General features: G+C 37.9%; 1 protein-coding gene and 1 long non-coding RNA gene across 2 annotated transcripts; one reads left to right on the top strand and one right to left on the bottom strand.

Moving 5' to 3' along the window:
• Nucleotides 1-45: 45 nt before the first annotated feature.
• blmh (bleomycin hydrolase) lies at nt 46-27,614 on the bottom strand. Its single transcript, XM_067450536.1, has 12 exons — nt 27,457-27,614; nt 26,679-26,876; nt 25,669-25,778; nt 25,234-25,375; nt 24,955-25,043; nt 21,765-21,857; nt 9,768-9,923; nt 9,495-9,653; nt 8,572-8,639; nt 8,368-8,485; nt 4,645-4,714; nt 46-332 (listed from the first exon to the last, which is right to left on the bottom strand). Exons 1-12 carry the CDS (start codon nt 27,464-27,466, stop codon nt 184-186), a joined length of 1,362 nt encoding a protein of 453 aa, XP_067306637.1. The 5' UTR covers nt 27,467-27,614; the 3' UTR covers nt 46-183.
• Nucleotides 14,263-19,532, top strand: LOC137085168 (uncharacterized). The gene is made up of 3 exons (XR_010906923.1): nt 14,263-14,309; nt 18,732-18,914; nt 19,043-19,532. It is a non-coding gene; the product is annotated as an uncharacterized lncRNA (long non-coding RNA).
• Nucleotides 27,615-27,847: the final 233 nt, after the last annotated feature.

The raw sequence follows: 27,847 nt of genomic DNA, 5'->3' as shown, positions 1-27,847 counted from the left end.
AAGCAAACGCTGCACTGAAATGACTTGTCACACAGACTCCAGTGATAATAAAAAAGAGACAAAAAACTTTATTTTTTTTCTATCTAGACCAGGCTTTTTGTGAGAGCTTATGGGAGGGGTAAAAACTAGTTGGAGGTGGAGTCAAGGAGACCAGGCTGAGACTGGTGCCTTTGGCTCCTGTAGTTAAGCCAGGGCTCCCATGGGGTCCCAGGCCGGGAGGACGACGGGGTCTTGCTGCATGACGTCCAGCACTTCAGCAGAGATGAAACTCTTATCCACCACCACCTCGTATACATACTCGGAGAACCACTCGTCTGTCATGATCAGATATCCTGCAGGAAGAGGAAGAGATGAGGCACGGCCAGACGGAGATAAACGGCTAAAATAAGAGAGGAGCAAAAGAAAGATAGGAGGACAGAGTGTTCCCCCAATATATTAAGCAATATATGCCACTATAAAATCCAGGCCTGAGAGATGTCCGAATTAGTGCCCGCCTCGTGAGACAGGATTTTTCGTCACACTCTAAAAGCCGATTAGGCTTGTGAGTAAAACTTAAACAGCAAACAGTGTTTAACCAAATCTGATGTCAAATGAAATCCTGATCCCATTAGCGCGGCATGTTCTTCATTGTTCTGCACAGAGGGAAAGAGCCGCACCCTGTCTAAATCGACCGTCTGTTCTCACCTCACGAAACTAGCAAACACATTTGAACATAATTTTTTTTATATCTGACAGTGGCTCCAAATAAAGCCAGCTCCTTTCTTAATTGCGTAAAGAAAGCACCAACTCTTGACATTAGGAAAGTTTTGCCCTGCTAAAAGCAGGAAGTAGATGCCGATAAGGTTTATTTCACACTGTTCGCTCTTGGGCAATGTCCTGTTGACTAAGACAGATAAACCGGGCCATCGGATAGAAGAAAAACACCTAGTGAAACAGAGCAGAACATGCACTAGAACAAATAGTAGAGCAGTAGAGCTTGAATTTCCATGTTGGATTTCTGCCATCAGTACCTCAGCTCAATGCTTTTGTAATTAAAGTGTGATTTATTTCAAAAATACTTGTAATGTGTGTGTGAATGGAGCACCCTTTTTGGACTTTGAGTCGATCCTCGGTGAAAATAATAGTTCTAAATCGGAAGAGCAAACAGATTTTTGCTACAAAACATATTTATTTATGCAGCTAGCAGTCTTTCAAAAGAAATCATCCATTCCTAGGGGACACAAAGCATCTGAAAGAAATATTTCTCTCTCTATTCACTTTTACACTCATAAAATCTACCAGCTTCAGGGCCCACAGTGAACCACTGAACACATTAGAAACATTCGGTCCAAACAAGTTACACAAATAACGCTCTTTAAACTCTTGTTCGTGCCACAGTATGTAAACAGGCAAAAATAGGTGGGAATGAGGCAGAAATACAGCCTGAAGCCTGTATTCCCCTAGAAACGTCAACCAGACCCCCCTGATTATATCAAATTTCGTCTAATCTTCAGGGGAAACAAATGTTATGACCAATTTGAGAACCCTCAACAACACATTTTTTAAATTCCCTCCTCATCTAGCTGTCAAACGATATTGTTCGAAAACCACAAAAGTCGTGTTTTATGTGCAGCTGTGATGTTTTCAATTCACAAACAGCTGTGATTAGATGCTATTTGTCATGTATTAACACACCATGTGCTGTAAAACGGCTTTTTTACAACATTGGCAGATGACTTTCTACAAAAGTCAGTAGGTTAAAGGTGAAGCGTGTAAATTCTGCATTCTAGTGGGCTGATGGAGTTGCCACTACTAAAATGTACTAATGGTTGTTAGGGTGTTGCTAGGTGGTTGTTTAGGCAGTTGCTTATTGCGTAAAATATAATTTTTTTATAATATGTCCGTTTTTGAAATAGGTCTCATACTCATCGAAGACGCAATTACTTGATTAAACAGTAATACTGTGAAATATTATTACAATTTAACACTATAAACCCGAAGTGTACCACCGGTGGCTTGGAATCGGAACTTCACAAATTATATACGGATGCGTTATGTCACACTTTCACTCATAAATTCATGAAAATTTTAAGTTTTCTATCAAACAATACTTGATCCTCCTTGTTATAATTTTGGAGTTATTAGTCTACTTTTGTGTACGTCACTCGAAAATGCCTTCAGTGCTCAAGGGGTTAAGGGGTTTTTCGATAAAAAAAAACAAAACAAAAAAAACATTTTCTACATCTTTTATTTGTGTCATGGCACACCTACATAAATAAGTAATAAGTATTTAAACACCCTGCTATTTTGCAAGTTCTCACTTAGAAATCATGGATCTGAAATTGTCATCGTAGGTGCATGTCCACTGTGAGAGACATAATCTAAAAAATAAAAAAAATCCAGAAATCACTATGTATGAGTTTTTAACTATTTATTTGTATGATAAAGCTGCAAATAAGTATTTGACCACCTGAGAAACTCAATGTTAATTTTTGGTACAGTAGCCTTTATTTGCAATTACAGAGGTCAAATGTTTCCTGTAGTTTTTCACCAGGTTTGCACTCACTGCAGGAGGGATTTTGGCCCACTCCTCCACACAGATCTTCTCTAGATCAGTCAGGTTTCTGGCCTGTCGCTAAGAAACACAGAGTTTGAGCTCCTTCCAAAGATTCTCTATTGGGTTTAGGTCTGGAGACTGGCTAGGCCATGCCAGTACCTTGATATGCTTCTTACAGAGCCACTCCTTGGTTGTCCTGGCTGCGTGCATCGGGTCATTGTTATGTTAGAAGACCCAGCCTTGACCCATCTTCAATGCTCTAACTGAGGGGAGGAGGTTGTTCTCCAAAATCTAGCAATACACGGCCTCAGTCATCCTCTCCGTAATACAGTGCAGTTGCCCTGCCCTGTCCCATGTGCATAAAAACACCCCCAAAGCATGATGCTACCACTCCCATGCTTCACAGTAGGGATGGTGTTCTTGGGATGGTACTCATCATTCTTTTTCCTCCAAACACGTTTAGTGGAATTATGACCAAAAAGTTCTATTTTGGTCTCATCTGATCACATGACTTTCTCCCATGACTCCTCTGGATCATCCAAATGGTCATTGCCAAACTTAAGACAGGCCTGGACATGTGCTGGTTTAAGCAGGGAACCTTCCATGCCATGCATGATTTCAAACCATGAGGTCTTAGTGAATTACCAACATTAACCTTGGAAACAGTGGTCCCAGCTCTTTTCAGGTCATTGACGAGCTCCTCCCGTGTAGTTCTGGGCTGATTTCTCACCTTTCTTAGGATCTGTGAGACTCCACGAGGTGAGCTCTTGCATTGAGCCCCAGTCTGAGGGAGATTGACAGTCATGTTTAGCTTCTTCCATTTTCTAGTGATTGCTCCAACAGTGGACCTTTTTTCACCAAGCTGCTTGGCAATTTCCACATAGCCCTTTCCAGCCTTGTGGAGGTATACAATTTTGTGTCTAGTGTCTTTGGACAGCTCTTTGGTCTTGGCCATATTAGTAGTTGGATTATTACTGATTGTATGGGGTGGACAGGTGTCTTTATGCAGCTAACGACCTCAAAAAGGTGCATCTAATTGAAGATAATAAATGGAGTGGAGGTGGACATTTTAAAGGCAGACTAACAGGTCTTTGGGGTCAGAATTCTAGCTGATGGACAGGTGTTCAAATACTTATTTGCAGCTGTATCATACAAATAAATAGTTATATAGAATATTTTTATTGTGATATATTGTGATTTCTGGATTTTTATTTTATTTTGGATTATGTCTCTCACAGTGAACATGCACCTACGATGACAATTTCAGAACCCTCCATGATTTCCAAGTGGGAGAACTTGCAAAATAGAAGGGTGTTTAAATACTTATTTTCCTCACTGTATATTTTGTGTATTTATTATAATATTATAGCATTCATTCTTTTCCTAAAAGAAACATCTTACCGACCCAAAACAAATGATAGAAAAGTGAAAATAGAAATTGCTTGCCTTAGTAACACAGCAAAGCTATAACTGTAACATTCTTTGAGGAAGTCAAGCAATGAAAACCTTCTTATAGTGGTCTCCTTACATTAGACCACCATAGGAAAAAGTATATTAACATGGAAAAAAATGACACACTTCACCTTCAAGGCAAACTTTGAACTTTTTAAATGCTTAGATGAAGCAATCTGCAAGGAATCATTTTCTACGATAAACGAGCAGGCCAAAAAATCTTTATAATCTTGTGAGGAATGCAGGTCTAAGGAAGCAGTATGAAAATGTCCATGTGTGCGTGTGCACACACTCTTTCTCTCTCTAGGCAGCCAGAGCTAATTAAACAGCCCCTCGATGTAGCGTCTGTTTTAAATAAGAATGTGGGTTTGGACATTGGGTCCAGCTGTGAGCAGATCTACAGATGTGCCCGACAAGACAAGCGCACACAGCATGCTCTAAACCTCTGAAATCAAAAAGGCCTGGCACAGAACCCCTGCTAAATCAAATATCCGACTTCCAGTGTTCTCAGGCAAGAGTTAAATTAAGTCATTGAAGAATGGACTAAGGAGCCCCAAGAGCTTATCCTGCTGCAAATTGAATTATTCAATGTCAAAAGCCAAATATCTGTAAATTAGGAAGCACGTGTAATCGTCAGACAGATGGCGACCCCTCACCTTTATTCCCACGGTCGTCTCCCCACGAGTTCTCTACACGCCACTTCTCATAGCATTCCTCCTTCCCATTCTGAGGACAAGAGACAAATGTGAAGAAACAGATAAAAAAGTCCATCCTATACACATGAGTCATATCGGTTGGTTTAGTAATTGACTTGTAATGGACAGGTTTTAGGTTTGCAACGGTTGATCTGTGAATTACTACCAATGTGATCTTGGAGCAAAGTGCCCAAAGGGATTGTTCACCCATAAATGAAATTTCTGTCATAATTTTTTTCAAATCCCACTGACTTCCATAGTATGAAAAAAATGAACTATGAAAGTCAATGAGGTCAATCAACTGCTTGGTTACCCAAATTCTTCTAAATACACCATGGCCCCGTCCACACGGAGACGCGTTTAGCTGTATACCTAAACTTTTGTATCGTATCGGCATATCGTCCACATGGAGCCGGTGTTTTGGGAGCTGAAAACCGCTATTTTTTTAAACCAGGTCCCAGAGTGGATAAATCTGAAACCGACACCCTTGCGTTTTTGTACGGCCAATCCATATATTTTGTGAAACGGTGATGAAATCACAACACATCCTGCACATTAAAGACTAAAAGGCGATACAACTACAGGCACTGGGCATGCGCACATCATTATTGTGTCATTTAATTACTGTATTTGCATTACTGTAAGGGTAGGTTTAAGTTTGGGGTAGGTGTAGGCATTGATAAAGCAATCTGATAAAGCAAAATTATTTGTTGTTATTTTATTGTGAGATTTTGTCTCAAATCCTACCATTGCTGTACCCCTTCTAGCGCAAGCCACAACTCTTCTTTTCTTTTTTTTGTCTATTTCTGTGGCAGAATTACAGCGCCATACACTGGCCTGGCATGTATACTTCATTGGTTTGAGTCGGTTTCAGCTGTTTCACGTGTACACAGATATTTCTTGAGACGAGGAAGAAAAAAAAAAGATTGGATAGGGAAATCTATGGCTTAGTGTGGATGTGGACTATATTTGCCAAAAGTATTGGGAAACCCTCAAAATCATTAAATACAGGTGTTTCATTCACTTCCAGGGCCACAGGTGTATAAAATCAAGTACCTAGGCATGCAGATGCTTCTACAAACAATTGTGAAAGAATAGGTCACTCTCAGGAGCTCAGTGAATTCAAGCGTGGTACTGTGATAGGTTTCCACCTGTGCAATAAGTCCATTCCTGAAATTTCAAATTGTTTTTCAGGGGTTGGGCTTGGTCTCTTAGTTCCAGTGAAAGGAATGCTTAATGCTTCAGCATACCAAGACATTTTGGACAATTTTATGCTCCCAAATTTGTGGGAACAGTTTAGGGGTGGCCCGTTCCTGTTCCACATGACTGCACACCAGTGCACAAAGCAAGGTCAATAATTAATTTCCTTTAAAGACATAAAGACATAGATGAGTGAGTTTGGGGTGGAGGAACTTGACTGGCCTGCACAGAGTCCTGACCACAACTCAATAGAACACCTTTGGGATGAATTAGAGCGGAGACTGCGAGCCAGGCCTTCCCGTCCAACATCAGTGCCTGACCTCATTAACGTCCTTTTAGAAGAATGGTCAAAGATTCCCATAAACACACTCCTAAACATTGTGGAAAACCTTCCCAGAAGAGTTGAAGCTGTTATGCAAACTCCATATTAAACCCTACGGATTAAGAATGGGTATAAATAAATAAAATAAAGTTCATGTGCATGTAAAGGTGGTGTCCCAAAATATTTGGCAATATAGTGTATCTTCTTTTGTGAAAATAATATTTTTTTCTAAAGAATTTTCATTATTGGGTGAACCCCCTTTAACCCTAGGTTACTCCCGTTAATAAATTAAAGTGACTGATTTTAAATTGACTACTTGCGTAAACAAAGGGAACAAAATAACTTTCATAACATAGCGATGGTAAGACTTTTTAAAACATTTCTAAAGAAGCCTCTTATTCTCACCAATGCTACTTTTATTTGATATAAATCTGTAAAATTGTAAAATATTATTACAATTTAAAGAACTATTTTTGTTAAAATTTTGTTTAATTTATTCCTGTGGCGGTTAAGCTGAATTTTCCGCACTGTTCTTCAGTGCCACATGATCTTTCAGTCAATAAGTCAATCAATCAACTTTATTTATATAGCACATACATTTAAAAATAACAAACAATTGGTACCCAAAGTGCTTTAAAAGAGAGACAAATTATTTTTTGTTGTTAAAAAAACCCCATCATAGCTTTAAAAAAACCAAAACAATAAAATCACACAATCTCAGCATATTAGAAACACTATTCAAAAGCTAGAGAATATAATAGTTAAGTAGGATTTAAAAGTGGCAGTTGATGGAGTTAACCTTACATGGACAAGGAGCCTATTCCAAAGTTAAGGACCTATAACAGAAAAGGCATTGTCGCCTCTTGATTTATAATTTCAACGAGGAAACTTTTTAAAAGCAGTTTAGCGGAAGACTTAAGTGCTCTAGAAGGAGAGAGAAGTACCGGAGGTCAATAATTGGGGCACATGTCAATTACCATATTACTCTCATATTAGCATCTTTAAAACTTGTTTCCTTTGAAATTTAGCATTGATCATTGATTTCATAGTTGTTTCCTAAGAATATTATTATTATTACCATAGAGGACACTTTTAAAAATCAATGCTAAATTTCACAGGAAGCCAGTTTAAAGATGCTAAAATATGAGAGTAATATGGTCCCTCTTTTTCTCATCCCAGTTATAAGCAGCATTGTTTCATTTTGCACCAGTTGCAGTCGAGCTAACAGTCTGGGGGAGACCAACTTACAAAGAGTTACAATAGTCTGACCTTGATGAGGTAAGTGAATGGAGCACAATTTACAGATTTTTAATGGTAAGAAAGTACTTAATTTTAGTGATTGATCTCAAATGAAAGAAGCTACTCTTAAACAACAGCACTAATCTGCTTATAGAAATGTAAAAAGTCGATAAGACTGATCTTCTTAATTTAAGGACAAAGGACAGGGGAGATGGAGATGACAGAAGGGCTTACAAACAGAAACAGTTTTACTCTAATTTAATTGAAGGAACATATTAAAGAAAATATTCCTCAGAGTACTTCCAAAAAATATTACTAAAAGGAAAAATATATAGGGAAAATAACAGTGACCCCTGAAGGATTCCACATATTAAAGGGGCCGGTTTAAGTACAATTTCTTATCATCAATGTTGAAAACCAAGATACATTTTCTTCAGGATAATAAATTGAAAGTTTAAAATAATAGCATTTATTTGAAATAGGAAATCCTAATGACTCCAAATGTTTAAACGGTAGTGTATATTTCACACTGTGTAATGTCTAGCTGCTCTTTAAACCTGGGCTATCTTTAACTGGTTAATAGACAGGCTGAAGAAGCCCTTTGGCTTTACAGCACATGTACACTGAGGCTGCCTACCGGCTGCTGAAAAGAGAATAATGAACTCTGGTCATGCATATGGTGACTTATGAGGGAAAAAAGACAAACTGTTTATAATTTAAACAGGCTGGATGTCTGCAGAAAGGGAGAAAAAAACTCCAGATCACACTGACTGTAAGAGCTGTTAATGAGCAGGCAGGGTCATATAACCCATGTGATATAGTATTAGTGGTCGTTTAATAACTTGCTCAAGTTTCTGTATTAACCAATCCAAGTGTGTATGGCAGTGTACACTGGGTTTTTGAGCATAAAGTTCTCTCAATACCTTGTCAGTAACGGCGGTCAGAATCATGGCATGGGTCATCATGGAGTCTCCATAGATCAACCTTTCTGCCTTAGATAAGTTTTTCACTGAGATGCCAAACACCAGGTCATGGTTAAACCTACAAAAATATACAGAGAATCCTTCCTGTAATAAATGCATTCAAATAAATCTTACCATTTAACTGAAAGAAGAGGCAATACTCACACATTCATGTCATTGATGCCCAATTTGCTATGGAAATGTTTGCCTACGTCACAGCCAAACCACACCGCCTGATGCCAGAAAGACATTAATTAAAACAGACATATATAAATCCACTTTCTGCTGCTCAGTTACTAAAATCACCATCCTAAAGCCAAAGCTTAAAAACTCTAACTTTGTCAAAACAAACGTACATTAAGACTTTCAAAACTCCAAAAAGAATGCAAGATATTGCAACTACAAAAAAAATGTAATTTTTTTTTAATTGCCAAAAATACACTTTGGTATGTTACTATGGGAAAAATACTCTCTGTAAATAATGTATACTGGTGTCATTTAGTTGGATCAAACTTGGTGTAAACAGGCTCATTATGTCTCATGCAAATGGAATATGCAGCTGGACATGGGACAATGATCAAGTTGTCCAGCAACAGACTATTTGGTAAGTGAGGTTTATCTAGATTTTTTCATACTTTTTAGCTTTAATATTCTTTCCTAATGGCAGCGCTTTAAAGATTAATTTAAATGTGCAACTTCTGAGATGAACAAAAAACGTAGCTTTTCTCAAATTATCTGCAATAAAACCATCAAAATATTTCTTTTGTAACAAATTTACCACCGTGAAAAATATAATTTGGTCTCTTCTTCTCCTCAAGGCTACATTTATTGAATCAAAAATACAGTAAAAATATTTAACAATTATTACAATTTAAAATTTTCAATTTTTAATTTTAAAATGTAATTATTCCTGTGATGCAAAGATGAATTTTCAGCATCATTACTCCAGTCTTCAGAGTCAGATGATCCTGTTAATGTTAATATAAACTGATTTCTTATTATTATCAATGTTGAAAATAAACACTAAATCAGCCAAAACATAATAATGGCCAAGTTGTTCAGAAAAACTATAGACTAGAAGATTTTACCTCTCCATTCTTGATGGAATTTGCAGCAGCTTTCTTGAGCAGCTCGATGGGCTGGTTGTTGTAAAGTGTTCTGCGGCCGCCCACCATGTTGCCCAGAAACTCGACACTGTACAGCTTCCCATAAGGGTTTTGGGGCCGAGGGTCATTAACGAGGCAGACCTGCATAGAAATTACACAACCTGTGAGTATGGGCTACAACAGGTAGTCCATACTCACAGGTGGACTACTGAAGGTAACTAATGCGGAAGCTGAGGTAGTCTGTGCTTCTTGTACCTTGTCCTGAAGATTATAGAGGGGTTTGACGTGCTGTGTGTAGAACTCCAGAGGAGTTAAAGGGCCCATGCGGTGAAAGTTCTTGTCCTTGTCCCGGTATTCCCAACAGATGGTGTCTGGAGGACTGCCCAGACACACACTGGCCACTCGAAACACCTAAACATAAAAGAAAAGAAATGAAAGGCACATGAAAACAAAATTGGCCACTATTCTCACACAATCAATAGATTTGATGCACGGGAAAAAATTATTCTGATTCCCTTATGCTTAAACAGTAATATTGTGAAATATTATTGCAATTTAAAATAACCATTTAATATTTATAATGTTTTATTGTTTTAGAAAGAACTATTTTGTAACATGTATTTGCCAACACTTTTGATTAATAATACAAAAAAAAACAAAATGCAGATCCCAAACTTTTGAATGTTAGTGTACTTTTTAGAAGCTCTCAAACTTTATGGCATCTAACAAGCATCCACAATTAAAAAAAATGGTTGATTGAACGCTCACATTAAAGTTAAACTCTAAAAATGGACGACATATGGAGGTGATATCTTAAATAAGACCTGGGAAAACAAACCACATTAGAGAAAACTCTGGCTTTGACTGGATATAGCTGAGATGAGCACTAAGAACACAAACACTGTGTGTGAGGCGTCTAATGTTTGACTTATGGCACTTTTTATTCTGAACTCAAACTGTTTTTAGTTCTCAGAACTTAGCCTTTGTTACTCCAATCCCAGGCATTTCCTGGCCTCTCCTGACCGCAGCCTCGGCTTTACATATTGGAACGCGGATTTCTCGTAGCCAAGATTAACTTGACCTTGATAATGTGTGCTTCTTGGTCAATCGCAAATGCGCAGGCAGGAAGGCTTGAAAATGGACAGATAAGATGCGTCTGTCTTTTTTCTTATGGCATACACAAGTAGATGGATTGAGAAAAAAACATGCACCACACAAACTGAAATACAGAGACTTCTGGTCGACACTGTGAGATTTAATCTGTCTGGACTTTAGAGGAAGTACATTTACATTTACATTTAATCATTTAGCAGACGCTTTTATCCAAAGCGACTTACAAAAAAGGGTAGAGCAATAGAAGCAACGAAACAAAGAAGGCCAACAACCTGTAAGAGCTGTAAGAAATCTCAATTAATTAGCACAGTACACAAATTAATTTTTTTTTTTTTTTTTAGCCAGCTACAACAAATACTCACGTACGGAAGTAAAGAACACTGGATTTTGATAGCTATGATAACAACCCATTAGGACTAAGGCTGATGCCCCAACTGTTGTCGTTAATGCGGATTCAGTGGCCCAATGGGTTGGTTTTGTATGGCATTCTAGCTAAACGCGCAGCAATAGCCATCTACAGCAAAAACTCACGTACGCAAAATACAGAACACTGGATTTTGGTAGCTATGATAACTATGTAACATACCCGCCTGAAGGCACAAATCCGGATGAGAGACGTAGATATGATCAGTAAGTGCTATTCTGTATTGGTCAAGTGCAATAGGAAAAGTGCAATTGGAAAAGATGTGTCTTAAGATGTTTTTTAAAAATGGCTACAGACTCGGCAGCACGAATTGAGATCGGCAGGTCATTCCACCAGGTGGGAACGGTCCAGGAAAATGTCCGTGAGAGCGATTTCATGCCTCTTTGGGAAGGAACCACAAGGCGTCGCTCATTCGCAGAGCGCAAGCTTCTGGAGGGTGTGTAAGTCTGAACAAGTGAGTTTAGGTATATCGGTGCAGAACCAGTGGTTGTTTTGTAGGCGAGAACTAGAGCCTTGAATTTGATGCGAGCAGCCATTGGCAACCAGAAAAAAGTAAATAGAATGACACTGTTACTCACTCATTTACTCACAATCACATAATTATTTTATATTTAAGATATTTTGCATAATATACAGCGTTTTTTATGTCAAAAACCAAGAAGGAAAAGAAATAAATGCAATAAAAACAAATCAGAAGTCACAAAATGTTTGGTCATGAGATGTTCATGCAAGCCATGTAGGCTTGTAGGACATTTTAAAGGGAAAATTATGAGAATAACCGCTTAAAAGGTTAGTTCCCCAAAAATGAAATTGATGTCATTAATGACTCACCCTAATGTTGTTTCACACCTGTAAGACCACCGTTCATCTTCGGAACACCGTTTAAGATATTTTGTATTTAGTCAGAGAGCATTAGAATCTGCTCATAAGGGTGAGTCATTAATGACATCAATTTAATTTTTGGGTAAACCAACCCTTTACATTTTTTAGATGTTGTAGAAAAACTTTATAATTTATTCCAAAGGGTCAGCGGCATTGTTTTTAGAACAGAAAGGGGCCATCCCAAAACTGTTCTCACAAAGTAGGGAACATGAAACCGGACTGAAACTAAGAGGCCAAGCCCAACCCCTGAAAATCAAGCCCACACCATAACCCCCCTCCACAAAACTTTACACTTAGCACAATGCAGTCAGGCAAGTACTGTTCTCCTGGCAACCGCCAAACCCAGACTTGGAAACCCATCCCATTAAGCTCTCTATGCACTGTTATTGAGCTAATCTGAAGGCCACATTAAGTTTGGTGGTCTGTAGCTATTGACTCTGCAGAAAGTTGGCGACATCTGTGCACTGTGCACCTCAGCAGTTGCTGTAATTCCTACTTGGAGGGTTGTCCCAATAATTTTGACTAACTAAACAAAATGACATAAAATCCCACAAAACTACCATTGGGAGTTATAAATCATCTAATTTTTATTTGAAAAATATAATTTGGCTTCCACAGAAGGCTTTGGAAGAACATAACGATGAATAAACCAAAAAATTGTCAATTTACTGTACTCTTTAGATGCTCTTCAGAAAAAGAGGTTTTCTCTAACCAACCTTCTCATCTCTCTCTCTCCCTATTCCAGCCCTATCCTGGAAAGAAACCCATTTAGCATTAGTTTGTTTTCTCTATCCAGTCTTCCCAGAGGGAGTGTAAATACCGGCGGCGCCCGGCCCTCTTTCCTCCCTGTTGACCCGGCGTTGGACCCAGATGCTCCAACCGCACAAACAGCCTCTGCATCGCACGCTCTCACATCCTCTCTCCTCCTTGGCAGGTTAGATAAACGTGCAGAATGGTTCAAACAACAGGGGCGCCTGTTTCTTTCTCTTTTTTTGCCTGTTGAAAAGTGCCGCTTGAGCAAAACAATGGCCGAGGCTCACTGACGTCAGTACAGAGCCAGCGAGTCAATATTGAAACACCTGTCTGAGGATGGGTGGCCACAGGGCAGCAGGAAGAGCCGAGAGGCACAACCAGGGAAGAGCGGCTGGCTCACAGGCCGGGAAGATGAGCACACCACATCACAATGTAAAGCTTTCTTTTAAAGGGATACTTCACCGCTTTTTTCATATTAAACTATGTTATTCCCTTAAAGACGAGTTGATACATACCTCTCGTCTCAGTGCATGCACTTAATCGCTCTGATGGGCGGTGACGATCTGAAGCCCAGTTCATTCACTATGGTACCAATCAAAGATCAAGTTAGAAGCGACCAAACCCCTCCACGTTTTCACTATTTAAATACAGTTACACAAATAGTTGAACGATCAAGTATGATAAAATAAAACGTGGCGCTTTTCTAAGCGGATTAAAAAGAAGAACTATAATGTATGGCGGAATAGCACTTCTGAGAGTACTTCGACTCGGCGCAGTAAAAAGTCCCGGCTGAAACATCCTCCCTCACATCTCCCTAGGGCTGATTTTTGGAATCGATTCCGATTCCAATTCCTGTTTCCGGAATCGACGGAGTCGATTCCAAGAATCGATTCTTCTTTTTTTAACAAAATCGATGGAGGAACCTAATTCCAGAGTGAACGCAGGATACAAGGATGTAGAAAGTATCCTTCTCCGAAACTTTATTTGTAAAATTATGATACATGTCCATAACTCTGATGAATTTTAAGTGATGGATTCTCCTGAAATGGCCATAGGAAATGGCCCATATAGCCCAGAAGTAAATTATATATAGCTAGGGCTGGGAATCGATTCCGAAAAGAATCCTTGATTCCAAGGCGTTCGGAATCGATTCCATCGCGGGGAATCGACTCCTCTTTATTCACTTGTCTCTCGCTTACTAATAATGATTGGAAGTCTATTTAATTTTTGCAAAAGGTTCTTTTGAACAGTTAGTTTCAAATAACGAGTTAAAAATAAAGCAATTCAGCGTTTTTTTGTGTCATTGCGTGATGACGTCACTAGAAGATAATTCTAACTACTTTTTTTATGGTATGAAACGTTCAAATCAATCCATATGATCGCTGATTATTACTATACCTTTCATTCACTTAGTTTAATAGTGTTTATTGTCATTGTTTCCTTCTGTGATCCTGCATCGTGGACAAGTTTGCTACATTTTGCACACAAAAACTCCATAATTTTAAATTGTGAAATGGTTCTGTTGTCCACGACGGTAGTGTGGTGCGTCACGCAGCTGGTACTCATTACCACTCGTCACCGGTCTGCTCTCGCAGTCCCTCGCCCCGCTGTCTGCCACACCACAGGTAGGTTTTGAGCGCTGCTTACAGCTGCAGATGTGAGGGTCTGATTTTAATTTTCTATTTTATTTTATTTAATCCATTGATAACGTGACCTAGCGTTCGTGCTAGGTTCGCCTAAAATACTCAGAAATAAGAGAACAATAAATGACAGTCGTCTGAACCTTCCTTCACTTTATTCTCGGTCACACGTGTAATAACTAGCCTGAAAAACCCGCTACACTCCAGTACAATAAAGCCTAGTTCACACTGCCCGATTTTTGCCCCGATTTTGAGGCGCCGACAGGTTTTGTGAAATCGCCGACAAATGCCCGAGATCACAGGCAAATCGGTGCTCGTGCACCCGAGTGACAATCACGCAGTATGAATGATCAAAGACGCGATCAGAGAGAATCGCCGACGCCGGTGAGATATTTGGCATGCTAAATATCTGGAGCTGTCGGCGATTCAAACTCCTGCTGTGTGAACAGCGTTCTGACTGAAAATTACACCGACAGCCAATGAGAGAGTGAGATACAGGGCAGCAGGAGGTTCAGGGAGGAGTTATAGAGCAGAATTTCAGAGACACCCCTCGCTGCAGCCTGTAGCACGATGACGTTGCTGGATCAGATCCAATACGTACTGGATGGTGGATCGTTATGGCGACGTCATTCATACCGATCTCTGGGTTAACTTATAATGCGTATGCGCTGGTCTTAAGTGACATGTATGATCAATATTGTATATAGATGATCTAACCTGTGTAGTTGTATTACTGATAAATAGTATTAAGTAAGATGAATAAATCATCTTTTCATAAATGTGATGCTTAAATTATCCTAGTTTCGCTGTACATGCATGCAAAACAGTTACAATTTTAATATATTCTGATCACACTTGCTGTTGAGTGGAAGGAAAAATTATTCAAGTAATTGTCTCTGTAATGTTTATCCTCAATGTACAATGCAACACGATCTGTAAAGAACTTAAAATACCAGTACCCTACACATTCAAGGGAAAATGCAAAACGTGTCCTGATGGCGTGAGCATGTTATTAAACATTATTTTTGCGCGAGCGGTTTGAGTATTTATCTATCCAGCAAAACTCTTTAACTGTGCATTCAAACTCTACTGCGCATGCGTATATGACGTCATCGAATTGTGAATGAAACCACCGCGCATGCGTGTCCAGTACGTGTTGGATCTGATCCAATACGTCATCGTGCTACAGGCTGCAGCGAGGACTTCTTGGAATTTCAGGCCCTGTCCACACGAAAACGGGTATTTTCAAAACCGCAGCTTTTTCTACGCGGTTTGGCTGTTCGTCCACACAACGCTGTATCCGGTTACTAAAACCGGACTTTTTTGAAAACTCCGGCCAGGGTGAAGATTTTTAGAAACTCCGGTTACAGCGTTGTCGTGTAGATGGTGAAACCGGAGATTTCGGCTTTTTAAATTGAAGTGCGCGCCGTTCTCTCCTTTGTTTGACGTCAGATTTTCCACATCTCCTTTTGATTTACGTGAGTCGATTCTATGCGGTGGACTCCACTAACAGCGCTTATCACATGTATATCCTACAGATGTTCAGTTATTTCATTGTATTGCAGAACAAAGGCGCCAGAATGCAATAATACAAAATAGTAAAGCAAGTGTGTGAAGCTATTACAGTCCACTTCGGCCCTGCACCTGTACAGTTACCTGTCACTGAGTCCAAAGTAAAGGAACTTGTAGAAGGGTTTCACTTGAGCCCATGGCATCCCTCAGTCAGTGCAATGTGCATCGGTGCAGTGAATGGGACCCATGTGGAAATCAGGCAGCCAATCATAGCGTAGTTTTGCGTTCTCATGTGGACAGATTTTTTTTTTTAAACCGTGCTTGTGTGGACGCGATTGTTTTTTAAAACGGAGGAGGAAAAACTCCGGTAATAAAAACACCCGTGTTCGTGTGGACTAGGCCTCAGTATTTTAATAGATATATTTACAATTCTATCAAACAGAAACAAAGGCCAAACATTTGCACATCCAGCCACAGCAGCAGCACATTAAATAATTATTTATTTACCTCAAACTGTCTTTGCAGAACAAAATCCTGGCTCCCTCTGTCTCTACAACAATTTCTTCCGCCATAATCTTTTTTCTTTTTCTCCACAAATCAGCGCACATACAATTTGAAGCAAACTTTGTGCAGTTTATCATTTTTAATAACAATTCCAAGTTTCGCGCGAGAACTCCGGTCTGACGCACGTGTGATCTCGCGTTGTTTACTTGTCACATCGCACGTGTGTTTGGGAAACACCGGGAAACACCGGAGAGCGAGAGAGATGTCGGCGATTCTTCCTCTTGTTCAGTCATGCAGTGTGAACTCCTCTGTCGTCAAACCATCGTGCAGTGTGAACACAGCAGTGACTGAATGATACCCCAGATAGTCATGCAGTGTGAATAGAGCAATGACCCGACGAGTTTGAAAATCGTGCAGTCTGAACTAGGCTTAAGTGCGCATGCACTACCTATATACGGCAAGCCCCGAGGGGAAAAATACATTGCAAACACACACACACAATGAGCGCCAGAACGACAGAATCAAATAAGGTCAATAAAATTACCTCATTTCTCGCTGAAAAACTGACAATCCATGTTGAGCCCGTCTCCCCAACCATTTTCTAATCCACACTGGTTTATTCTTACGCTTTTGTTTTTTTCCACAACAAATGATTGTTGTCATGCTACAGTAGGCTTATCCATTTTGTTTTGACGCTTACAATCTGCTGCATAGATCACGTGATGCACTTTCTCTGGCACGATAATCTTAATAATATTTTGTAGTGTGTGATGCTCCTCGATTTTCATATCTTGTAGTGTGAGCATGTTTAAGATTTGAGTTAAGAAAATCTGCAAAGATTCTCCTGAAGTGTACTTCAACCAGATTTTACAATCTGATAGGATTTTAAAACTCCTGTAGTGTGAGCCAGGCAATAGTGAATGAACTGAGCTTAGTGGGCTAAGCTAAATCAGATCGTCACCGCGCGTCAGAGAGATTAAGTGCATGCACTGAGAAGAGAGAGGTATGTATCAACTCGTCTTAATTAAGGGAATAACAGTTTAATATGAAAAAGCAGTGAAGTATCCCTTTAAGAAAAACAAAATTTCGCAACCAAAAGCATTAAATCTCATATCCTGTGGCTGTTTTGTCATGCCTTGACTTTAGGATCTATGAGTCAGAGTAACTTAACAAGAGCAAGGTATACAGATGCAATGTTTGTATTATTCTGGAAAAAATGTATCTGAAAGAGGGTACATGAAAACCTACTAATCAAGCATACTGGCAAAGGCATTTGTGAGACATTACAGAAATATATGTTGTAGATATTATAGGTTATATATTGCCCCTATAAAAAACAGAAGTAAAAAGGCAAACAAAAATAAATAAATAAAAATCAACAAAACTAAATACAATATTAAAGGGTTACTTCAGTGATTAGCATATGGCTTTGTATCAGTAGAAACCCTGGAGTATATTCAAACTATTGTGCTTTCCCCCCTCATATCTCCCTGAGACAAGAGATTTATGCATTTTATTTCTAGAAAAATTCCTCCTATGATGCAAATTGACGATTTTTGCATCATAGGAGGAATGGTTGCCCAAAGGCTATAGACTACAGCCAGCAGAGGGAGCCATTTCCGCATGTTTTGAACTCGCGCATGGGGGATGGGAGATAACACTCAGCTTGCAGGGAGAGCTCAGCTGGCAGGCACTCATTTAAACGGAGCTATGGTGTGCAATGTAAGTCTTTTAACTTCTCAAATTAATTTCTATGAAAGTTAAGCTTGTAAAGGCATGAACTGAAACGCGCCAGACTGAACTCGCGTTGTGAATGTATGCCGCGAGTGTAGTCGCGATTACCTCAGCTCTCATCACTCGTGCAGTTAGTGCTCAGTGCTGTGATACTCGCGCGGTGACTCACTCCTTATATTGAACAGACACGTTCAGTTTTTAATTGTAGTGTCTTCTCTAACTCAGTCACTGTAATCAAGTTGGTGGTGATGGGGAATGGCACAGGGCAGCGAAGCATTCTGGGAATTGTAGTCTTTCATCCCCATGAGACAAAAATACATTTTCTGTCTTTTCTCAGTCTAGAAGGCACCAAATTCAAAAATAATTTCACATTTCTACTACATTGATGACCCAGTTCAAATACAGATTCATCTTCCCAGCGCTGAAGTACCCCTTTAAAAAGAGAAAACGAAATAAAAACAAATTGCATAAGGCAAATTAAAGATCAATAGACAAACAAAACAAAAATAACTTGATTAAAATTAACAGAATAAAGATTAAAATTAACAGAATAAAGACAAAACATTTTTTGAGTGAAGTGGAACTGGTGTGAGAAAGGTTCGGGTAACCCACGATCAGAACCATCCAATGTCTCACACACCTCACTTCTCATTCTAGTGGGTTGAGATACTAGCTTATCTGCAATCACAAGCCCCTGCTCCTGACTTAAAAACATGCCCTCATGTGGGCATGAGGTGCTCCGGGAAAGGAACTGGCTGTCTCACATCAAAATAATCAATATGCAAGCAATCAGCCATGCAAATTACTGGGTGCATGAAAACTCAAGTGACCTGTGGGAAGGTAAGTGTATCTGTTTACTAGATATTTATCATAAATATCTTTCTTCTATACAGCTGCCAGACTCTGGTATTGAGACCACAGTGCTGATCTTGTCATTTTTGTTGTTTGTATCTGCTTCTCAAACACAGCTTTGCAAGGAAGTAAACAGTATGGAGTTCAATGGGGGATAATGTGTCAAAAATGTGCCTTTCTGCTTTTGTTACATGGCAGATATGACACAACGCAAGCCAAAATATAATTTAAAGCATGACCGTGGACAGCTGACAAATACATTTGATTGATTTACTTGAACTTTTCCTGTAAACATGAAACACATTTGGCCTTTACAAACAAACAATTCCTTAAGAGAATTTCAGAATGATTTTGCAGAGAATTATGCATAACAGTAATGAACCAGAGTTCAACCAGATAAAAAAAATACAGCACATTTCCCTATCATACTCTATCACCTAGACTGTGACAGAAAACTGAATGTTTTAACACAATCATGATGAATTGATTCTGTGATTAAACCAGTTATTTCAGCAAATTTCCCTTGGTGGAAATGTACTATGAAAACATGTGACTTGTGACTTTAAGAGACACACACACACACACAATTTAGTAAACGTCTGTGGCTTGACAGCGATCAACAATCGTGATTTTTAAACCTTTTTCATCATTAATCAAAGCTATTATTCAAAATGTAGGCTGTCAAGAAGGAGGCAAGAGACGCAATGTCTCAAAAAACGAAAGACAATATATGATATTACAACAACAAAATAATCAGCGCAAATATATATAAAAAATTATATTAAAAAGTATAAAAATAACTTGGTTTTTAAAAAAGTAACTGTCCAACAGTGCTACCTGCAGGTTAAGTTACAGCAGGTTTCCTTAGCCCATAGAATTTTACAGGCCCACCAAAGTCGCGCGCTATGATTAAACGTTGGACAGCGTAACTTGGCATGGGGACTTAATGACGTGCCATTAATCGATCTATGTTCTATAAGATTTAAAACGGGAACATGAATGGAATATTCTAAATGTTCTGCTGCACAGAGATCTGTCAGAGACAGTCCTGAGAATGTAAAGAGTGACACTTTCCAGTCTAGCACTGCCAACCTATCAGTTAAACAAGGGCACCTTTGATCTACGATAGATAAAAGAAAAAGGAACATGACACAGGCTGATTTTGAACCTACGACTCTCAAACAAGTTCAATGTGCAACACCACACCTCCGATTTCATGCGTAATGCTCATTTCATCTATGCTGGTCTAGCATTATAAATAAGCCCCCCCCCCCCCCCCCCCAATATGAGCTCATCCACTGTAACTCCACATTTTGATAGTAATAAAAGCAACTTCTCTCCACGTCTCCATTAAATACACAAACACACTTCCCAACAACTCCTATGCCAGTGAAGTGTAACAGAAAACAAACCAACACCAGGTGGACAAACAAACATCCCGTCAAATACAGGAAAACACACAAGCGGGTGAGAAGAGATTTACAGGGAAGCAGACCGTACTCGGGCATGTGTTTGTCCTGTGAGAGAAACGCAGAGCACGCGTTTAGAGATGTTAACTTAGACGCGTACACCGTGCGTCGTCTCTTCACAGATGGCGGAGGTATAGTAATAATGCCAGTGAGATTGCCTTTGCCACTCAACGACAGGCAACGTGCGATAACAATCATGTTTGTGGAACATTCTGTCATCAAGTCCTGCAGGCACTTGCTTTTTCTCTCTGTCTAGCTCGCTCTTTCCTCGCTCACACCCACAAAAATGTGTGCAATCATATAAAAGAAACGTTCAAATATATATACGCATGTATTCACAAAACCGGGATATGCTTTGTAAGTGCTTATTTTGAGTCACAGGTGGTTGACAATGTTATTGTTCAAGTTTCCGTTAAATGATTTTTAATTATTGATGTCCATGTTTTGTCAGAACAAGTTCTTACATCACTATTGTACATCACTTAGAGTCTGACATACAGAGGAGTCCAAAAGACTGAGACTAATTTAAATTTAATAGAATAAACTTTATTTCAGCAATTTATTTGCAATTAAGTTTCAGATTTTTGTACCTCATTGCATGTGTATTTGCAGAAGGAAAATGTATTTTAATCTGTTCTTTTTTTTTTAAAGTGAAATTTATAATATTGTTTTATATTGTATTTATTTTACTTTGTACATTGTATTATATACATTTCATGTAAAATATTACACCGGTGATATGCTTAACTTTGAAAAAAGACCTTTACCCTTAAATTAGCATAGACTAAATTATGAAACTGTGATCATACTGTCTGTCTGTTTGTTGATTCTGGAAACGTGTCTAAGAAAAGCTTTTATGTTTCGGAGAGCTGATATGTTAGGGATGTTCTCAGAGCTGGCAACTGCCGATAAGGAACAAACAGTTGCAAATCCCATAATTATAAAAAGTAAGCTTGACAGTCCTCATTCATATTCACAGTTTATGTGAAATATGCAAGATTTTGCAGCCAAGTCTCTGAAGGATAACCTTGCTATATTGTCTGTCAACCTCAAGTGGTGGTTTCATCACCAGTGAAACAGCGCCATCAACAGGCATAAAAGAAATGTACCAGGGAATATGTAATCCAAATTTTTTTACTCATCCTTATGTCATTACAGTATCATATGGTGTTATCTTATGTTGAACACAAAATAAATATTATTGAAAATTAAATCAGAATGTTGCAGGATATTTGACGTGCACATGCATGTAACACGACATAGGATAGTTCAGCTTAAAATTAAAAATCCCATAATTTTCTAACCCTCATGTTGTTCTAATCTCATTGTCATAAAACAGAAAATGGGTTAGCTCCAAAAATAAACTCACCTCCTCAATCATGGTGTCTATAGTCTCAGACAGTTCAGCTTTAGTGGCTTCACTGGCCACCATGTTCCTCAACCTTAGACAATATTCCCTCAACTGCAACACAAACAAGCAAATGAAAATCATACAAGCAATTCAATAATCCTAACTTAGATGTGAATATATATGCTACAAAATGTGTAAAATTATATATAATTATACTAGGGATGCAACGAATCTCAAAGGTAACTTTTGGATCATATTATGGATGAGTAGATCATTTTCGGATCATTTTTCAGATTAGCAAAAAGAGCAAGGTCTGAACGTACAGAAATGTAATAATTACACTGCATAGCATAGTGTTAACTGTATAAAGTAAATAAAGATTATTCTTTGTTAAAGATGTGTTTTGTTGTTTGATTAACATTAATGACAAACAGAAGCAGGTATTTATAGGCTGCTGTCACTTTAAGACCCAATGGATAGATCCAACACAATGATACACATCTGATTTTTTTCTCAATACTTTATGTTCACTTCAGACACAACAGAGATGGGTATTTTGAAATAATTTAGTTTTTATTGCGTATATGTTTGTTCCAGAGTTATCCTTCTCCTCTTCTTGTGCTTTGAATGGTTTAAAATTCAATTGAATGTTTAAATTGGCAAACCCCTTCACTCTAAGGGCGTGTTCACACCTGAAAGTCTGCACCAAGGTCCGAACTAAAGATTGTGTTTTGAAACATTGCAGTTATGCAAGCACACTAAAGAACTTTACATGAAGCACTTGCATCTTGTTGTCATGTCATTCTCTATGTGGGCTGCATCTTAACATTGATTGGTTTGTTAGCGGACGTGCGTCTGCATCAGTGTGTTAATTCAGTGGGTAACTTTGACAAGAATGAATGAACAGACTCATATCATTGCCAATACTGTAAATATTATGGCATTACTATCTGCAGCACAACTATACTCGAGGCTAGTTCAAATTCACCAAATGAACATCCTCGTTGTGCAAACATTTTATCGGCGCCGACAGGAAAGGAGAAGACTATTAGGCTACTTAGCCATTAAAGAATGTATTTTGTTTCATAGTTATGTTTAAATATTATGTTATTTTACATCTATATAGGCTATATTGATTATGACTTTACTTATTTAATACTTTAAATTATCATTTATTTCTGTGTTGCAAAGCTGAATTTTTAAGATCGTCACTCCAGTCTTCAGTGTCACATGTGACATACAGTCTATCACATGATCCTTCTGTTCTGCTGCCTAATATATTCGATGAATAAAAGGTTCAAAACAACTGCATTTATTCAAAATAAAAACTTTTAAAATAATATAAATCTCCTTTACTATCAATTTAACACATCCTTGCTGAATAAAATTATTGATTTATTTGAAGGAAAGAAATGACTGATCTCAAATTACTGACCAGTAGTGTATATTGTTACAAAAGATTTCTATTTTTAAAACATTTGCTTCTTTTTTTACTTTTTATTCTTCAAAGTATTATAAAAAAGTATCACAGGTTATGAAAAAATATTAAGCAGCAGAACTGTTTCCAACTTTGAAAATGAATCATTATATTAGAATGATTTCTGAAGGATCATGTGACACTGAAGACTGGAGGAACGATCCTGAAAATTCAGCTTTGCATCACAGAAATAAATGATCATTTAAAGTATAATAAATTGAAAACCAATTATTTTAAATTGTAATAATGTATCACAGTATTCCATTTTTTCTGTATTTTTGATAAAATAAATTTAGGCTTGATGAGCAGAAGAAATTTATTTGAAAAACATTACAAATAGTAATGTGTGGTCAAATGATTTTGACCACTTCATTAAGTTTTGTTTTGTAGAAAGCTTTGTATAAATTGTATCTTAATTTTAATAAATGTCTCATCATCCATTTGCCTGGATTTAATAAAGAAGCTTTAAAAAATAATATAGCAGAAAAATCGTGACAGAGCGATCATTTGTGTTGCACATGAACTAGTGTGGTCTCATAAATAAACTGAAACTCAGCATAAAGGCTACTTGTAGGTGTGAAAACGCCCTAAGATTAAAGTTAAACTTTGCAATCAATCCATGAATCAACTATGATCTGTTACACCGTGGATCATATGTTGCGAATCTATATCTACCTTGCTTAGAGAACAGTTATTTATAAGGAAATCACATTTTGAATATACTAATTTTAGAAAATTAGTTAATGAATTAAGCCAGGATTTTTTTTAATTAAATAAAATATATAATAATAATAATATAATACAGCAAATATTTTAATATTTAATCTAAATAAAATAAAAAATGTTTTTAATGAAAATTAAAAATGTTGCCTTGGCAAATAATAGAAAAATTAGTTGAAGCTGAAGTACTAAAATTAAAACCAAAATTAAAACATAAATAAAAAAATATAATAATAATGATAACTGAAAATATAAACATAACAGCCAAGTATATAAATACTATTATTATTACCCCTGGTTTCACAGACAAGGCTAGACTAAAACGGAAGTTTGAGCAGTTTTAAATGAAAGCAACTTGCACTGATATAACTTAAATATGTTAAGAAGCAGTCGGCATGCCCACAGCCCGGGTGCTTGATTTTATACACTTGTGGCCATTGAAGTGCTTGGAACACCTGAATTCAATGATTTGGAGGGGTGTTCCAATACCTTTGGCAATATAGAGTATGTATCTTAAAATATGTCAGTGCCATTGCTTTGTCTCAAGATGCACACCTGTAAAGTTTTTTTCTTATTATAATAAGAAAAAAAGTTTATAAAAGCTTAAAAATGAACTAACTTAAAAGCCCTAATTGAATTAAGGCCTAATCCCAGCTTAGTCTAAGCTCTTTCTGTGAAACTGGGCCTTAGTTTTATTTTAGTTTTACTTAATACTAAAATAAAACTGGTTGCCTTTGATTAATTTTTTTTGCCACATTATCTCATATTTGTTTTAGTTCTTCTTTAAATGTCATGCTGGCCAAAACTGCCAATTAAAAGACAAGGGAAGTGACCTTAGTGACATTCTCCTCTGCTCATCTGGTGACTCAAAGAGCGCTTCTATGATGGAGTCACCAGCTCATACACAGCCACTAAATCCTCATTCGGAAAATGTCAACATGAAAGCATGAGGGGATACAACGTTGCGGACTGAGAGTAGCTTTCAATGGTTGAGTTTAACTTTGAACCCACCTTGTGGTTGAGGATATCGTTCATTCTACGGGAAGCTTCTGAGCTGTGAGACTCGGGGAAGCACTTCTTAGGGACGACACCGTATTTTTCTGAAAAACACATAGGAGATTAAACGCATCTTGAAAGTGAAGAATTTCCATTCATATTTAAACTAATGGTCTGAAATGAAGTGAATGATATGTATATCAATTATCACTCATTAACTTAGAAAAAATGCTTCCCTCGAAAATGGCAAGTTTAGTTGCAACAGTTGCATCAATGCAACAGAGCTAAACTGACCAATAAGGTTAACCAGCATATCCCACTGTCCACCATCATTGGTAGGATTTGATAGCAGGAACTGAACCAATCTGCCATCTACTGACTCCTTCCGCTGGGCTGTCTCCACACATGCATGCAGAAAATAATAGCACCTCTCCACCTGAGACAAAAACAGAAATACACAAAAACAGGGGGTGTGTAGTGTGTACCATCAAGGTAAAGGGGAAAGAGGGGACACAGTGGGCCACAAACATCCATGGAACACAATACATCTAACACAAAAAGAGGATTTACTCTACCTTTACCATTAACACAATGAGAGCAAGTGATACACAGCAAAAACAACGCACAGAAAATTGCCACTTTGGAACCTGGTGCAAATAAATAGTAAATTCTCAAATTAAACACTGTTTTTGCAAATGCAAATCACAAGGAGTGGTAACGCTGACTTACCTTATCCCAGAAAAAAAGATAAGACTGACTGAATTCAAATTCTTCAATGTTAAACTTCTTCATAAATGGAAGACGCATGACATTGAGGCATGAGAAGATCCAACATCTCCCTGATGGACAAAAACAAGCATAGACAGTGAGGTCAGGTCAAACCTGATAAGGATGCATTTCAGCCATATGGACCATTTTCACAGACAGAGAGATTAATTTAATGTAACAATTAATCAATTTTTTTCATATTTAAAAAAAAAAAGAATAACATAAGATACACTATCAGTTAACATAATTGGGATCAGTACAATGTTTTTGAAACATTATTCTCACCGAGTCTCTTATGCGTAACAAGGTTGCATTTATTTGATCAAAACAGTAATAGATATTATCACTCTTTAAAACAGATGTTTTATATTTGAACATTTTTTTATTTTAATCGTGTGATGACAAAGCTGAATTTTCAGCACCATTACTCCAGTCTTCAGCATCACATGATCCTTTAGAAATCATTCCAATATAATATTGGTGCTCAAGAAACATTTTATTATCTTATTATCATTATCAATTGAACAGAGTTGCGCAGCTTAATATTTTTGTGTAAGCATGCTACATATTTTCAGGATTCTTTGATAAATAAAAAATATTTTTGATGAATGAAAGGATATCTATCTTCGAATTAAATGGGAATGCAAAAATAAAACATAATACTGTATTTGCTATGCAAATACTACTCCCATGAACTTCTTTAAAAGTTTACTTACGTGTTCCAAATTTAGTACATGAGAAATATGAAATAATTTTGAAAGTGATGTAGAGTAATTTTGTTGTTTTGCTGATTCTAAAGAAAAAGTTAAGCAGCAGTTTTGGACTTTTAGTTTGGGTTTGGGTACTATTTAGACTATATTTATTTACGGTATGTAGCTTTTTCTAGACATTTATATGACTGAAACCTAGATCTTTTTAAACATAGGTCAGACACAATTCATCTACAAAACTTTCTATTTTAGTGTAGGTACCTGAGTTTTTCTGGTTGGTGACAGGTTTGCCCTCTGTGGGAATGCTGTGCTGGAAGATGTGTACTGTGTCCTGGACCGTCTGCCGATGCAGACACACCTCTAAAGGATCAATGCAGGTCGAGACATTCTGGGCGAGCAGATATCGAGGCTCTGAGCGGAAGCGCTTGACAAAAGCTGATGCTTTCTCCTGACTCAGGCCTGGATAACAAACAAGGGCAGAAACATAAAACAAGGGCAAACCTCAGAATTTACAGTCCTGAAGGGTCAGCAACAGTGTGATACTGTCAATTAAAACATGCATAAACTTCCTTTATCATGCATGAATCGTGAATGGTGAGAAATGATGATATATATGACTTTCTTCCACCCCACCCCTCCCCTCCATGGGAACCCAAAGAGGTTAGACACATTGACAGTGTCAGATTCAGCCTCAAATGATTGACAGCCAGCTCTCTTGACTTCAGTTTGTCTCTATTCATTGTTTCTGGAATTTGCCGGTGTTTAGCTTATCTTTCACTCTTCAAACCTTTCCATTTCAAATAATTACACGTAAGCTCTCATTTTAACCCATTTAAAGTGCCACTCCAGTGATTTACCTCGAGCATAAGGCATCAAGAGTTATAAGTCACATCTTTGCTTAGTCACTTCCAGCTGTAGTAGTAAACATCTCGGGCTAGCTAGCCACACAATGCTAGTGCTTTCACATCAACATTTGTGAAGCTCTGAGCCCTCAGCTCGCAGATACTATTGACGAAAGACAATATTTACACATACGCACCAGTGTCCATGTTTGCAGGTGAGGAGAGGAGGTGTTGGAGTCTGATTCGTAAGGCTTTGTTTATTTCATTCGCCGACAGCCAGTCAGTCCGTGCGGAATTCCGGAAACAGGAAATCCAGTGAAATCGCGTGTCTTTCTGTCGAGGTTGCCATATCTGGGGGAAACCCTCCTGTCTGGAGCTTCAATGGGGCACATGTATTTTGATGGTATTACATGGTATTTATGTATTAATTTTATGTATTAGGGTACAACCCCCCCCCCCCCCCCCCCACACACACACACACACACACAAAAAAAACCCGCTTAACCTATTAGGTACGTTGTATTTACTTTTTCAATAATGGTAAATGTTTTTATTTTATTTATTTTTTAACTTAATTAAACCTCTTGA

Source organism: Pseudorasbora parva, chromosome 8 (genome assembly GCF_024679245.1).
Source record: "Pseudorasbora parva isolate DD20220531a chromosome 8, ASM2467924v1, whole genome shotgun sequence".
In the NCBI taxonomy this organism is placed as follows: domain Eukaryota; kingdom Metazoa; phylum Chordata; class Actinopteri; order Cypriniformes; family Gobionidae; genus Pseudorasbora; species Pseudorasbora parva.
Note: the sequence above shows the minus strand (reverse complement) of the source record. Positions and strands in the feature narration are given on the sequence as shown.